A 16,920-nucleotide genomic window follows, 5' to 3' on the forward strand; every position below is an offset into this window, starting at 1 on the left:
TTAGTATAGTTAATAAATAATAGTTAAAATTTTAAATATATTTATTCTAGAACATGTTAGAATTTTAATTATTTATGTTATAATTTTTCTTATTTTTTATTGTATACAAATTTAGACTTGTCATATTATTATTATTATTATTATTATTATTATTATTATTATTATTATTATGAATCTTTATTATATTTTTTATTAAAAAATATTAAATATTATATATTTATAAAGTTTGACTTACGTTATTAATGATATATACGTAAATATAATTTTAATTTAATAAAATTGTTCAATTAGCCACGGTCAAATTAAAACGAAAGCTACATATTATGACACAATAAAAAAGAAGTTAATTACAGAAAAAACGTAGCAAATTAGTATAAATTAGCCACGAATGGAATATAAAAACCAGTGCACGTTAGCTACAAAAATAGCGTGTTTAAATAACCCGGCGTTAGCCACGCAAAATATTGTAGCTGAAAAATCTGGCCTGCACAAATTAGCTACAGATGAAGTGTGGTAGAATTATACTTTTTAATTTGATAATTTTTATTTTGCCACGACATTAAGTGTGGGTAATGATATACGAATCGTGGCTCTTTGAAGGTCTCCACGGTGTTTAAAACTGTGGCTAGTAACTCCAAAATTGTGGCAAATTGAGAATGCAACCCCCTGATTAGGCACAAATATTTTTTCGTGGCCAATGTATAGTTGCTACCGTTATCTTGAAGTTTAGCCATGATTTTTTCTGTGGCTAAACCCCTTGTTTCTTGTAGTGTTTTAATAATGTTAAAGAATCAAGATCATTCCAATAAAAAATCAGCTAAATATCTTTAGGTGAATCCAAAATTTTTATATGAATGGTGTTTATGTTAGGCATTAAGATATTTTTTTTCTTTATAAATTGGATGGTTCTGAATCAGAATCAGTTTTCTGATGTATCATATTTTAGGCATTTGGAGAGGGAATGAGAGTGAAAAGACGGAAGCTAATTGAATCAGTTACGTTACAATGATACTAAACGTATCTCTTCCTAATTTAAATGTGGTGAAATATTTAATAATTAATATTTTAAATCATAAATAAATAAATTTAATTACTATATTTATAATTAACTGAGTTATTCCATTTTTAGTTGATTTGGAGTTAGTTCCATATACTTTTCCTTATACTTTATGTATATAGTAATTAATTATAAGTAGTGAATTTTTAAATATAATTTTAATTTACGATGAATTAATTTTTAATTTAATATATTAAAAAATATTGTAAAAAAAAGTATTAAATCACTTTTAATGCATGAGTTTCTCTATAATTTAGTACGTGATTGCTTATCTTATCATGTGTTAAAATATGATATTTTACAAAAGAATTTCTAACTTCCAATTTCCCAATCAAAGCTTAATTAGTTCAAATTTATTGTATATTTATTCACCAAATTACTTCATTTCCTTAAAATAAATTTAGGTGGGTTGGTCAATATAACATGTCACAAAAGATTAAAAACAAGCATACAATTATTTATGAAGAAACAAAATCTTCAAATGAAACAAGAAGATAATAATAATGTGAAACTTAAAAAGATACTTTTTACTTTATTTTCCCCCCCTCTTATTGTGAAAAGAATGAAACGATAGGCCTTATAGCCTGTGTTTCCAAAGGATCAAATTAAGGAAGAAAGCAGGTTTACTTTAACCGGATCGTGGGGTTGGTTTGCCACTCATATGCTTTCTACAATAATTAAACAACAACTAAAAGGTTAGAATATTAATTATTTAATCTAATGGAACAATCTCAATCACATAACATTCATTTTAAGGATATAAAGTAGGTGTTGCTCACATTATTAGTTGATGCGCATGAAATTTGACTTGTACAGTTTAATATTAAATATCAAATCTTCGAGATTAATTAGCTCATATATATATTTGTGTGTATTTTAAAAATTAATTATTAAATTAATCATTATATATCTATATATAAATATATCTCTCTGAATTTGGCCATGTCAACCTTAAAAAACTTGGATGATATAATCTCCTACCACTTGTATTGATGCATGGAAGATATTACACACATTTACATTTTTTTATGAGTTGTATTATTCAAGTATCATCTTGTCCTACCTCACCAAGTTATCAACAAAAATCTTTTTAAAGTGTTTATTATCATGTTTCAAAATAATAGTGTTTCATGTTCTCATACAGGATTGAATCTTATCTAAACACTATTTTCTTTCTCTCTCTTTTTTTTTTGAATTATTTTTTTTAATTTTCTTAAAGTTGGTGTGGGAAGCTAAAGCTTTTTCTACAATTGTTTGTTCCTTAGAAAACAGAAAAAGAATTTTGGTATAATATGCATTTTTTTTAACAAAACAGGCCACTTGTAAAAAATATGAAATTCCAGAAGTATAAAGTATAACAATGACAAATATAAACTAAACATAAATTTACTAAGTTTTAATTTCTATCTTTCTTGAATTGATTAGAAGAAATTTTATTTTATTTTTTACTCTCTTTACCAATGTTCTTAAATTACTCTTTAATAACTACACTCTTTTTAAATTAGACAATTCTATACACATAAAAATAAGGACATTCGTTAAAATCCTCACAAATTATTATAAATAAAATTGTTACTAAATTAATTTTAATTAAAATTTAACGGATATTTTTAATATAAAAATTACATTATCTCAAAATAATAATATCAGAGATTGTATTATCTTAAAAAAAAGTTATATTGTCCTTCGTGTGAAAACTCAGGTGTAGTCAATTTTATCTGAAGTTGATATCTAAGAGCCATTAAATAATATGAATGATTCGACTAAATTTTCATCCAACGACTCCCAGTTATCAACTTAGTTGATTGTACTTGAATTTCCACCCTTATTATAACATGGTTAGCACAACTTTATGTGTTCAACAAAGCTAAGATCCGATTAAAAGGAGTTCAAAATTCAAACAATGCAACAATGTGATTCCCACCACTGAATGAGGACATGGAAAAAAGAAGAAGAAAAAAAAAATGGACAAGTGCAAGACAAGTATTCACTTAAGTAGCTCTTAACCTGGCTGGCATTTTCTTATGTCGAATTCAAGATATATACATGTTCCTAATTACATGTCATATCATATAGTATATTATTAGTGATGAGTTATGGCTAAGGATTTCCCTGGCCACAATGTGCAGGTGGCCCAACACAAGCACTAACATTGGAGTCATTTTCGTAACAGTTTGCAAATTAAGGCCACAAAACAATCAATAACGTTTGCTATATACATATATGAATAGAGCTTAATTCAGACAACAACACAACAACAAAACAGTCACTTCTGACTTTAAATGTCTTTCTCTTGGAACCCAGCAAGCAATGCTTTACATTTCTCTACTTTAAACGTTTTTAATTAATGAGGTTCAAATGTTCTCTCATCAATTTTTTTCCCTTTTCAATTAGCGACACTTTAATGGGGACCCCTGCCCAGCCTGTCTCATAACCTAATTTGCTCAGATTCCATTGTGTTTTTTTTTGTGTGTAAATTATTTATAAGCATACCCCCACAGGTAAATCAATGTCTCATTCTCATCTATCTCTTATTTTCTAATTTCTCTTATTATAAGTCATAAGTCAACTCAACCAATTTCTCTTATTTTCTAATTTTGAAATTCAAAAAATTAGAATAATGAAACGATTTTTTTAGGTTTAATTATTCTGTCCGTCTCTATAATTTCATTGAATTTTCAATTGGGTCTCTATACCATATTAGATTTTGTAAGTAAATTTCTGCCGTGACAAAAATGTTAAAATTAATGGAATATTTTATTAAATTATACAGAATATTTAGTAAAGTATTAGACATAGTTTTGTTTAACGAAATATTCAGTTAATTTTATCGTTTTTTGTCTCTGTAGGAACTTAACTACAAAATCTGATATGATATAGGGACTTAATCGAAAAGAAAAAAAGTAGAGACCTAATTAAAAATTCAGTAAAATTACAGAGACCGACAGAATAATTAAACCCTTTTTTATTCTAACTAATTAGCTGTAATTGGCTAATTACACTTCTAATTGGTTCTTTAGAAGAATTGATCTCAATTTTGCTCTACTTATTATTATCTATTATTTTAAAATTAATTGATATGCATGCAAAGTGGAACATTAAGTACAAAGTAAAATATTTAAAACATTGATCCGACATCTCTATTCTCTAATCACATTTAAAGACATAGAAAGGTTGTTTAATTTGTTCACTTCCAAAGTGGTGGCAGAAATATGTTCTGATCTCTTTAATATATTTTGGATTGGTTTCTTTGAGAGGAAGAAAAACACACAGATTAGTTCAGAAGATATTATTATATATATTAGCATATGATATAATTTGAATATAAAGGAAACGGCATTGGGAAAGAAATCCAATTGGTATAGAATATACAAGGGTCAATGAACCTTAGCCATTTCACCGCCAATATTATTGTCACAGTCACATGCAACAAGTTTCCTACAATGCCCATTTGTCTTCTATTTTCAGTTTCATCTCAGTCCCTGCTTTTATTTATCACAACAAATATATATATATACATGCAATTTTTAATTTTATTTAAACAGTCTCTGTAACCTTGGATGCTGCCGTTGATGGCGGTGGCAACTGTTTAATTATTATTTCTTCTCAAACATTGGATCATTTTGAACGGACAATTTTTTTTAAAAAATTTGTTTTATTAATAATATAGGATATTTCAAACAAGCTAAGGGTTCATCAGCATCCGAGGAAGTAGTGGATAAGAAATTTATGTGAACATGAAAAGGATTAAATCAAAGTGAGGTTGGATTATAAATTTAGAATAACTAAGGTAATAGACTAGTTGTTTTCCTACGATATCACAGGTCAGAATTAATTCAGTAATTTACGGACTAATCAAAAGTTATTGTATGTATAAAATAAGATTTAAACACTTAAATTTGTTTTAAGTAGAAGGGTGAGTTGAACCATCGACTGAGCCATTGGTTCGAGTTTAAATTCTAGTAGTTGAGAAAGTTGTTTTTTTTTGTTAAAAAATTCTTCAATGGGCTTAATGAGATTATATTAAAAGCCCAACCTGAATAAGCCCAATTTGAATAAACCGAAATGTTATGTTGGATTCGAAGTTAAGGTCCATTATTCTCAAGAGTATTTTGGTCTTTGGAGGCCTGCAGTGGACCAGAGAAAAGCCCTGCTATTGAAGGGGACAGGGCCCAAAACAAAAACGCTCTACTCGTAAACGTTTTAGTTTTTTCTCTAAATATATAAAATAATTTAATTTTGCGAATTAAAAAAATATTTTGATACACTACTATATAAAAAAAATATGTAATAATCACATAGGTCGATATTCATATTTCATACAGCCTCTTGGCCATGTAATATTTAATAATCATAAAATGCTGATTTGAACTTCATCATACAATAATGACGTGATTTATCTTATTCCAGATATGCAAAATATATATATATATATATATATATATATATATATATAGTGAATTTGTTATATTAGTAAAAGTATTTTACTTAACAAGTTAATTTATAAATGGAATATGAAATTATATGACAGTTGAAATGATTAAAAATTCAAAGTGAGAGTGAAAATGTATGAATGAATATGGTATGGAATTGATTCGGCGGGTATGGGAGTGTGACGTGGCGCGTTGCGGTGGAGAGAGGCATCGCTTCATCTCGTCTCGTTGTCACTGTGACTCACTTGTTCGTTGGTTCCCGCAAACTGCAAACCCAATCCAAAAACTAGAAACAATTGAAGCTGAAGCTGAAGCTGGAGAAGAAGAAGAAGAAGAAGCAACAGCAGCAACAAGAAAGAGCCATTGAAAGTAGTGCTGAAAAAAGAACCGCGAAACTTGCAAAACGACGCCGTATATAGTGACCTAGCTCAGTTTGTATGCCCTTCATTATTCTCTCTTCTTCACAACCTTCTTTGTTGACCGCCAAAGCCCTAAAACCTTCGATTCACGCCATGAAGGACCGCCCTACGCTGTCCTCTTATGGCGCCATTTACGTTCCCCCGCACCACCGCCTCCGCTCCGTCATCACTTCCGCCAATTACAACTCCTCCGCTCCCTCTGTAGCCAAGCTCCGCGATCACCGTGGCGCAGCTCTAAACCCTAGACCCGTTGCGTCAGCTGCTCCTACCACTGTGCATCGCTCGCAAACGACGTTGCCGGAGCAAATTCCTGACAAGGGGAATTCGCGCTTTGTTTCAGCTTACGACGACGTGGTTTCCGAGGAAGGCTCCGATCGTGAATTCGAGGCTCCCTCATTTCGGGTGAGCTTATTTATATAGCAGTTTTTCGTTTGTTTGTTTTTGTTAGCGTAAAGGTTCTCTGTATGGAATATCTTGAATTATTGGTTAATCAAATGTGGAGGATTTTTTGCTATAAAAGTGTATATACCTGTTAAGTGGAATTTGATTTTGATGAATAATATCTCATTTCTTGCGGTTGCTGCTTCAAAATTTGCTTGCCAGAGTGCTTCACCAAATGATAATGTTGATGAGTGGAAGAGGAAGCTAACCTTGCTCTTAAACGACAAGAGTAAGCAAGAGTTGTTGTCCAGGGAGAAAAAGGATAGGCGTGATTTTGATCAAATTGCGCTTTTGGCAAGCAGAATGGGGCTGTATAGGTATTCTGCATTTTTATTTTATAGCTTTTTTGTTTAAATTTATTTTCAGACCTGACTATTAATGCATGTGTTATATCAATATGTCTTGGTCTTTGTGTTGGAAATCTCAATTACTTGTATTTATGGCAGCCACATGTATGCAAAGGTTGTTGTCTTCAGTAAGGTTCCACTTCCAAACTATAGATATGACTTGGACGATAGGCGGCCGCAGAGGGAGGTATATTACACTGATATAGTTGGTTTCTCCACTTTTCCCCTTGCTCTGATTGCAGACATTAAACAGAAACTGAAGTTATCCCAAATGTTCTTGTTTTTCTTCTTTCCAATGTTGTATTTCTTTTATTTTCTTTACTGGATTGAAGCCTAAGGAACTTAGATCATATATCTTGATGAAACTCTCGTGGAAAATTTATATATGAAATCAGCCTTAGTAAAGCTTTCAAGACTTGACAGGTGAGCATGCCTATAACTTTGTTAAGGCGAGTTGATGCATACTTTGAGGAACACCTTACCCGAAAGTCCAAGATGAAGGAAAGCTTTTCAGATGTATCATTTACAAGATCAAGCAGTAACAGTAGTATTGGTACAGATGAAGGGCTTTTTGAGCACCCTGAGCCACTTGCATCTAGTAAGGCTGTTGGGGAGAAAATACTTAGGCGGAGGAGCTTGCAAATGCATGATCAGCAGCAAGCATGGCAGGTTACATCCCGTAAAATATAGAATAATGGCATATGTATTACTGTTCTGTGGTTGGGCTTGAGTGCATTTTTGAATTTATTACTGCTTCCATCTAATCTGCTTATGGAATGGTACCTGTTGAATTTCCACTGCTAGGGCTTGAAAGGGATTGTGCAGTTGTGATTTGTGAAACCATTTATTCAGTTTTCATAAAGATGACAAGTCACAGTTAAGGCTTAGGAAGTTAGGATGATGGTTCCATCAATTAACTAGTTTATAAAATAATTATTGTTACTTGTGCCCAAGTTATGTGGTTTTACATTATTTTTTTTTGTATTTTTAATTGCTTTGTGGCTGTCAATTTGGTTAGCATTTGTACTCTACAAGTGCTTATAGATAAAGGTTTTTTGGATTTATGCTGCATATCGATGGGGTGTAATACTCTATTTGATGTTTTTCAAGGATATGTAATGAGGTTTTGAAACCAGTGGAATGAAACAAAATGGCTTGGGGGTCCTTTACATCCTCCCTTACCATTTCAGGAATCTCCAGAAGGAAGAAGAATGCTAGAATTTCGCAGGGGTCTCCCTGCTTATAAAGAGAAAGAAGCAATATTGTCTCTCTTATCAAGAAATCAGGTTTGTTGAGTAATGGTATTTTGTTATTTTTAATCACTGACTAATTACAAGCTGTATGCTATTCCTTTTGTCGAGGCTCTATTGTGTATCCTCACAAACTATTTCGGTAAAATTATCATGTCATTTTTTAAATGAAAAATATTAGTTAATTTCTTAGTACATTTTGGTAATGTGACTTAACAGTAATTCATAGTCTTAATTTCAATCTTTTTTTTCTATTATTATTATTATTATTATTATTATTATTATTACAAACAAAAACAACAACAACAACGAAGTCTTGTCCCACTAGGTAGGGTCAGCTACATGGATCAAACGACGCCATTGAGCTCTATTATGTATCATGTCTACAGAAAAGCCGTTTATATATAGATTTCGTTTGACCACCTCATGGATGGTCTTCTTAGATCTTCCTCTGCCTTTCACCCTTGTCCATTTTCTATCTCGTCTACCCTCCTGACTGGGTGCTCTGTCGGTCTTCTTTTCACATATCCAAACCACTTGAGACGCGATTCTACCATCTTTTCCACAATAAGTGCTATTCCAACTCTCTCTTATATCTTCGTTCTTTATTCTATCCAATCGCGTATGATCACTCATCCATTTCAACATCTTCATCTCTGCTACACTTAACATATGTTCGTGCTCTCCTTTAGCCGCCTAACACTCTGTACCATAAAGCGTAGTTGGTCTGATAGTAGTGCAATAGAATTTACCTTTAAGTTTTAAAGACATTTTTTTTGTCACATATAAAACCAAACGCACTCCATCATTTTGACCAACTTGCTTGGATCCTATGATTTACATCCTGTTCAATCTCTCCATTATCCTGTATGATGTACTCAAGATACTTAAAACTTTTAATTTTTTATAGGATGTTTTCTCTAATTTTCACCTCTGTATTATGGTTTTCCCTTCGACGACCGAACTTACATTCTATATATTCCTTCTTGCTACGGCTTATGCGCAGACCATACACTTTTAGAGCTTCTTCCATAAATCCAACTTCTTATTTAGGTCTTCCTTTGACTCTCCCATAAGGATGGTATCATCAGCAAAAAAGCATGCACCATGGCACATGCTCTTGGATATTAAAATTTTTAATTATTAAATGTCATATTGTGCAGGTAGTTGTCATCTCAGGCGAAACAGGTTGTGGCAAGACAACTCAAATTCCACAGTTTATTTTAGAATCTGAGATAGAATCAGTTCGAGGAGCTGCTTGTAATATCATATGCACACAACCAAGACGCATATCAGCTATGTCTGTTTCTGAAAGGGTTGCCTATGAGAGAGGGGAGAAATTGGGTGAATCTGTGAGTTCCTTGTCCAAAAACCATTATTATCTTCCTGCCTATGACTCGTCTCTGTTTCCTTGGGAATTTTAGTTTTTTCTCATGTCTGTTGCTTGTTCTTGTTCTTTTTCTTTCTCTTTTTCTCTCTTTGTGAAAGGTTGGATATAAAGTTCGATTGGAGGGTATGAAGGGGAGAGATACCCATCTTCTCTTTTGCACCACGGGCATCTTATTAAGAAGATTGCTAGCTGATAGAAACTTAACAGGTGTAACTCATGTTATCGTGGATGAAATTCATGAGCGTGGGATGAATGAAGGTAGAATTTGAACTTGACTTTACTGTTTAGGTTTCAAAAGATATTTGCATATTCATATTCTTGTTTTTCATGACAGATTTTCTGCTTATCGTCCTTAAAGATCTCCTTCCGCACCGACCTGAAATGAAACTGATTTTGATGAGTGCTACCCTAGATTCAGAGCTCTTCTCTTCTTACTTTAATGGGGCACCAGTTATGAATATTCCGGTTTGTCACAAGAACTGAATATATTCCCAATTTGGGCTGTCATGGGGGATAGTTGTGCCTTTGGGTTTTCTATAGGGTTAATGGGTCTTGATGGTCTATGTAGGAAATATAAGAATGAGACTGTTTGGAAGTATGGAGTGTATGGGAGCAAACTAAGCATGATATCTTCATTATTGGAATACAATTGCTTAAGAGTTTTAGCATTAAGAAGTTTTTATTCTATTTATTTGGGTTTAAACATTATTAACTGTAGAGTAAACATTCATTTTGATCCTTGAAATTTTGTGTCATGAATTTTAGTCACTAAATTTTTGACATCAAATGTGTCCCTGAAAATTAATGTATCACAATAGTCCTTATTAGTTGTTTGACATCAAATAGGTCTGCAGAAATTAAAGTGTGATATTATTTTAGTCCCTAAAATATGGATGTGACATACTTTAGGGTTCTATTTGATGTCAAAATCATTTTATGGCTGTTATGATATTATATTTGGATTTTCGAGGACTAAACTGCTACCACTCTATTTTTCAATAATTAAAATGCATGTTCATTCTAAATTATATTCCTAGTTTGCTGAATGAAAGGAATAGGATAATATTTTGGTGCCAAAGTTTAGAAGTTTTCCTATTTCTTATTGGTTTGGTGGATGTGCTTACTAATAGGGCTTCACATATCCCGTTAGAACTCATTTTTTGGAGGACATTCTTGAAATGACGGGCTACAGATTGACAACTTCTAATCAAATTGATGATTATGGTCAAGAAAGGATGTGGAAAATGAACAAACAGGTCCCAAGAAAGAGGAAAAGCCAAATTGCTTATGTTGTCGAGGTAATCTTGAAATTTGAACTTCAGTTGATTGTTGATCGTATAGTAATTTCTTAGTTTCGGTTCATTTTGAAAAACATGACCAGGATGCTATTAGAGCTGCTGATTTCAAAGATTACAGCCCACAGACACAGGAGTCTTTGTCGTGTTGGAATCCTGATTGTATTGGATTTAGTCTCATAGAATATATCCTATGCATGATATGTGAGAATGAAAGGCCTGGTGCTGTTTTAGTTTTTATGACTGGATGGGATGATATAAGCACTTTGAAAGAGAAGTTTTTGGCTCATCCTGTCTTAGGAGATCCAAATCGAGTTTTGTTGCTTACCTGTCATGGCTCAATGGGCAGTTCAGAACAGGTAATGCTTTTGTCTGTTGATGGATTTCCGTTTAAGTTGATGTAGTAATTACTCTGGATCATCAGATCTGCTATAGATATACTGTAATAATAAAGGAATTTTTAGTTTGAAATAAAAAGGTCAATGATGTTTGCATCACAACAATCCCTTATTGATACCTTGTATGAAATTACTATTCACAATGTATTACATGCATAATCTGTTGAATAAATTAAATATATGCATTGCGTTTCACAATATTTAGATGGATTATATTTTTTCTGCATTGGATATGCAGAGGTTAATATTTGAAGAACCCAAAGATGGAGTAAGAAAAATAGTGCTTGCAACAAATATCGCTGAAACGAGTATCACAATAAATGACGTTGTTTTTGTGCTTGACTGCGGAAAAGCAAAAGAAACATCATATGATGCACTGAATAACACGCCCTGTTTGCTTCCAACATGGATCTCTAAGGTTTCTGCCCAACAGGTGAGGCTAGACTTTCAGTTAATTTCGTACCTGTCACCAATCATTTGAATATTTAGACCCTTAGCTTCTCGCATCATTATATATCTGGATGATTTGTTTTGTTTTTGTTGTTGTTATTATTTTATTAACTGATTCTTATTTTTCTAGAGACGAGGAAGAGCTGGTCGTGTTCAACCTGGAGTGTGTTACCATATCTATCCTAGATGTGTATATGATGCATTTGCTGAGTATCAATTGCCAGAAATTTTGAGGACACCCTTGCAATCTCTGTGTCTGCAAATAAAAAGTCTAAGACTTGGAAGCATACCTGAGTTCTTGTCTAGGGCTTTGCAGTCTCCGGAGATCCTTGCGGTAATGATAAATTCGATACTTGTATGGTTTAGAACACCATCATTTCATGCACAATCTTAAAATAGACAAATTTATTTAATTGTGTTGATTATTTGAATACAAATTTATATCTCAGTATCTTGGTTAATTAATTTTATTCACAGGTACAAAATGCTATTGAGTATTTGAAAATAATTGGGGCTTTGGATGAGAATGAGAATTTGACTACTCTAGGTAGGTTTTTCCATCAGGAAAATCCCTTCCTAGCCTCCTTCTCTCTCTCTCTCTCTCTCTCTCTCTCTCTCTCTCTCTCTCTCTCAATATGACGAACACTTACACTTGCTCTTTGAATTGACAGGGTCCTATCTGACAATGCTTCCCATGGAACCCAAACTTGGCAAGATGCTTATATTAGGGGCTATCTTCAATTGCCTGGATCCAATATTAACTGTGGCTGCTGGTCTTAGTGTGAGAGATCCTTTCCTAACACCACTGGACAAAAAAGACGTAAGTTTATTCCTGTGTTATGACTGACTGATGTGTAAATGCTAGTCCTTTTTATCCATTTTTATTAGAGGCCATTGAAACTTCACCGATAATTCTTCTTTACTGATATTCTCTCTTGGCATGAACATATTTTACATTCTTCACTGTAGCTTGCAGAGGCAGCAAAATCTCAGTTTGCTGGAGCATATAGTGACCACCTTGCACTTATAAAGGCTTACGAGGGTTGGAAAGATGCAGAATTAGACATGGGAGGATGTGAATATTGCTGGAAAAATTTTCTTTCAGCACAATCAATGAAAGCCATTGATGCTCTTAGGAGAGAGTTCAGATGCCTGCTCAAGGATATTGGATTAGTTGATAGCAATACAGCCAACTGCAACTTGTGGAGCTGTGATGTGAATCTTATCCGGGCAGTTATTTGCTTTGGTCTATATCCTGGAATTTGCGCTGTTGTGGTATGTCTTCTTTTAATATATACCGAAGAAGTCGTTTCCCTTCTAACTCATGGTGGAGGAAGTTGGGACAATTTACTGATGTTCTTTTCCATTTCTCTCTTTTATCTCAAAAGTTGATGCTTGTTGACAACCACGCACACAAATAAATCATGATTATGCTCTCTCTGAAGTTACTTTCTTGAAAGACACTGATTTATCTACTGGCTGGGTGGGGCTTATTTTGATTATACATTTTCATACATAATTGTATATACGAAGATACCCAGTTAAAATATTTTAAATTAAGTAATTAGTGTTTCATTGAGTGTAATAACAAAATATAATTAATAAGGGTTATTTTCACCACCTCTTTTGTGTGTGTGTGTGCGTCTTTTTTTTCCCTTTTTTTTTTTGGGGGGGGGGGGGGGGGGTAATAGTATATTTAACTTAAAAGTATTACTATTCTGAAAGTGTTTGGGGGACATTGTGTGGTATATTCTTATTCTTGTTTTCGGACTGCATAAAATAAATGAAGTGTAATTTCATGTGCAGCACAATGAAAAGTCATTCTCTTTGAAAACAATGGAGGATGGTCAAGTGCTCCTATATTCGGTTAGTTCATTCAAGTCATAATTTGCTGGTGGTTGTAAATTCTCTGCACACTTTTGGATGGATTTTTTATGTTGACTCTTCTAAGATTTTGCTTTCCCTTTTCAATTGTATGTTTATATTTCATTTTCTAGAACTCCGTCAATGCTCGGGAAACTAGAATTCCATATCCATGGTTACTTTTTAATGAGAAGATAAAAGTGAACTCTGTTTTCCTCCGCGACTCCACAGCTGTGCCTGATGCAGTGGTGCTTCTGTTTGGTGGAAACTTATTGAAAGGGGATGCTGTGAGTGCCATGTGATTTCATGATTTGTTATTGGTTCTCATTTTTATTCAATATTCCAAAGGATGTACAGCTTCAGTTCCCATCTATGCTCTAGTCGTCTGATATTTTAATGGAATTCCATCCTTTTCTTTCAGGATGGCCACCTAAAAATGTTGGGAGGATATCTGGAGTTCTTCATGGAACCTCCTGTTGCTGATCTGTACCAGTGTGTAAAGAGAGAACTTGATGACTTAATTCAAAGAAAAGTAAGTACATATTAATTTCATGCTGCTAAGAGCTTTTTTGTGATAAAAAAGGGGCAACCCGGTGCACAAGCGTCCCGCGTTTAACGCAGGGTCCGGGAAAGGGCCGCAACCAAGGTTGTAATGTACGCAGCCTAACCTGATAATTATATCAGTGGCTGTTTCCACGGCTTGAACCCGTGACCTTGAGGTCACGTGGAGACAACTCATCCGCTGCTCCGAGGCTCCCCTTCAAGAGCTTTTTTGTGATAACTAACAATTTCTTGTTGTAGATGGAAGTAGCATTTTTGGTGCTTAATGTTCACATTTAATTTGATTTTTTCTCTTGTACTGGGCAGCTACTTTTTCCAAAGATGAGCATACACTTGTATGATGAACTCCTATCAGCAGTGCGGTTGCTGATTTCCATAGACACATGTGAAGGCAAATTTGTATTTGGTCGTCGGGTCTTTAAACCAGCAAAGTCAACAGTGATGACCACATCACATCCAGCATCAATTTCAAGGACTGAGAGTGGCCCTGGGGGTGATAATTCTAAAAGTCAGCTCCAGACCTTACTCACAAGAGCAGGATATGCTGCACCCAGCTACAAGACTAAACAATTGAAGAATAATCAGTTTCGGGCTACAGTTGAGTTCAACGGAATGCAGATAATGGGCCAACCCTGTAGCAATAAGAAAAGTGCAGAAAAAGATGCTGCAGCTGAGGCCTTGCAGTGGCTGATGGGTGGAAAACAGTCAGGCAGTGAGTATATCAGTCACATGTCCAAGTTGCTAAAGAAAAGTAAGAAGGATCACAACTGAGTAGTCAACTACAGGGATCTCAATGGAAGGGTCAGGAGAGCAAGGTGAAGGAACTGTTGTTGACGACTTGTCCTACAGCCTTACCCGTTTCATTTCTTTTTGGATATAGGGACAGACTTTCGGCAGTGACGTTTTTATTGTATGGTCTCGGATCAGAGTCAAATTTGTTCATACCAAAACCCAAGCCATGTCCAATCTGGCGTGTATCGTACTCGTTCAATTTGAAGTTGGAAGATAGTAATTTTTTATTGAAGTAGAATGGATCTCCAACATGAAGCAAGGAATTGCCAATCAAATCTTTGAGGATATTAACTGTCCTATTTGATGCAATTGCATCTTGAGCGAGAAAACTGATGGTTTCGGGAAGAATCATTTTACAACAGCAGGATGTAGCAGATACCATTCATCATTTGGAGGGAAAGCGAGGATGGCGAACATTGAGTGAGAAGTGATTCCATGCTTGCACCCTATTAATTCTTTGTACAGTATTATTGATAAGTGATATATCCTGAAATCTGTCATGGAGGACCTCAACGAAGCTTTGTCTTTGTGCTGCGAAAGCAGAATGATGGTAACTAGTACTGCATATTTGGCCGTCGAAATATAAAATTTGTTTCCATTTTTTGCAAATACGATAGAGTGAAAAACATAAAGAGTTAACTAATTAAACTTCAGCTAAAGACGTTAGGCCAGAGGTGTCTTGTTGCCAGCTTAGAGTTGGAGGAAACCAAAATCTTACAGTTTCTGTGGGAAAAGACTTGCAGACGTATGGTTCACTGGTTTAGTTTACTTGTAGATTGTTACTTCTCATTCCGGTACATTTGTTCTTCAATATGCTGCCTCTGCTATGAGGCTCTATGGTTTTTCGTGGCTCACAAACGATATGAATTAGACATATTTTCATTTTCATGTCTTTACAATTAGAGTGAATCTATTCACATTCTCTCCCGCCCCTAGGGAGCAGTGTGTGTTGGATTATATTGGATTTGAGTGAAAAATTATTTTAATGATATGTCAAAATATGAATGAAATAGAGTAAATTTTTTTATTTTTTTTATAATATATCTAAGAAATTTTTAATTTTTATAAATCAATTCTGTAAATCAAATTTTAAATTATGATTTTAAAAAACAGTTCAGTTAAAATCTAAAATGATATATATTTAATCAAAATATTCATAGATAATATTTTTTATTTGATAATGGTAAAATATTTTATTCTTATACTCTTAAATATAATTTAATAATAGTATAAATCTTTTTGTCATTGTGTTAAAGATGACATTAATTTTTTTTTTGTGACTAAAGATAACATTAATTTTAGTCCAACAAAATCAAAGTCAAAATTAAGTTAAAATGAAAAATTAATTTATATCAAATCTAATCAAAAGCAACTAATTTATCTATATCCATTTAACTTTTCCTTAATTTTATCTACCGCTATTTTAAAGTAAGTTCGAAATCTCTTTTTAAACAGTAAACATGGTTAAGAAAAAAAAAGTCAAACCTGACTCTTGATTAACTAGAAATTTGAATTAAGGTATTAAACCAAACTAATTTTAAATAATAAAATTAATTATTAACAAGTTACAAAACTAATAAATCGATCATTTAAAAAATAACTAGCTTTTTTAATTAAACCAAACTAATTTTAAAAATTTTTTTTCTTTAAAACGGATTCTTTACCTGTAAACCGATTTTTCTTTTAAAAATTAATGAGTATCTATCTAAATAAGTCCCTCGGTAATTTTGTATCGGATATTTTTGTTCTCAAAAAATTTTTATTACGTTGAGGTCTTTGAACTTTACAGAAATAAAACATAAGTTTCTACTTTAGTATGACCCATTATTTTCAATTGGACAAATCAGTCTTTAAAAATGTGAGAGAAGGACCTATATATTTTATCTTTGTAAAATTTAAGGACCTATGTGTAATAAAAAATTTTTAGAGATAAAAACGTCCAATATAAAATTTCTAAGGGACCTATTTAAATATATACTCAAAATTAATTATATACAAAATCAATTTTAATTTATAAATTAATTTTTGACAATTTAAAAAAAAATCTAAAAAACCAACTAGTGATTTTCTAAAAGGTAAATCTAAGTCATGTGCTCACTTTAAGAAGAAATGATAGTTTAGTTCATAGATTTGAGAAGCAAGATACAACCACCCGTTATATCATGACCTGAATAGACCACTATAAAAAATAGCATACTATAAACGAATTTATAGATAGATTTAG

General features: G+C 33.0%; 1 protein-coding gene across 1 annotated transcript; it reads left to right on the plus strand.

The window, feature by feature from the left end:
- The first annotated feature begins 5,621 nt into the window (after positions 1–5,621).
- On the plus strand, positions 5,622–15,678 carry LOC130948741 (DExH-box ATP-dependent RNA helicase DExH5, mitochondrial). The gene is made up of 19 exons (XM_057877597.1): positions 5,622–6,311; positions 6,513–6,667; positions 6,797–6,884; positions 7,121–7,366; positions 7,888–7,983; positions 9,111–9,299; positions 9,436–9,595; positions 9,672–9,802; positions 10,468–10,635; positions 10,719–10,991; positions 11,269–11,463; positions 11,611–11,814; positions 11,958–12,027; positions 12,152–12,300; positions 12,450–12,755; positions 13,287–13,346; positions 13,478–13,630; positions 13,765–13,875; positions 14,211–15,678. The coding sequence occupies exons 1-19, from the start codon at positions 5,928–5,930 to the stop codon at positions 14,673–14,675; spliced, it is 3,603 nt and encodes a 1,200-aa protein (XP_057733580.1). The 5' UTR covers positions 5,622–5,927; the 3' UTR covers positions 14,676–15,678.
- Positions 15,679–16,920: the final 1,242 nt, after the last annotated feature.

The sequence above is a fragment of the Arachis stenosperma genome, chromosome 9 (genome assembly GCF_014773155.1).
Source record: "Arachis stenosperma cultivar V10309 chromosome 9, arast.V10309.gnm1.PFL2, whole genome shotgun sequence".
Taxonomy (NCBI): Eukaryota; Viridiplantae; Streptophyta; class Magnoliopsida; order Fabales; family Fabaceae; genus Arachis; species Arachis stenosperma.

What these genes read in the sequence shown, in the direction of transcription:
- LOC130948741 (XM_057877597.1), top strand. Translation starts at nt 5,928, where the DNA reads ATGCCCTTCATTATTCTCTCTTCTTCACAACCTTCTTTGTTGACCGCC. An exon ending in TGAGCGTGGGATGAATGAAG is followed by an intron (nt 9,596 to 9,671) that starts GTAGAATTTGAA and finishes TTTTCATGACAG; the next exon opens with ATTTTCTGCTTATCGTCCTT. An exon ending in CACCAGTTATGAATATTCCG is followed by an intron (nt 9,803 to 10,467) that starts GTTTGTCACAAG and finishes GCTTACTAATAG; the next exon opens with GGCTTCACATATCCCGTTAG.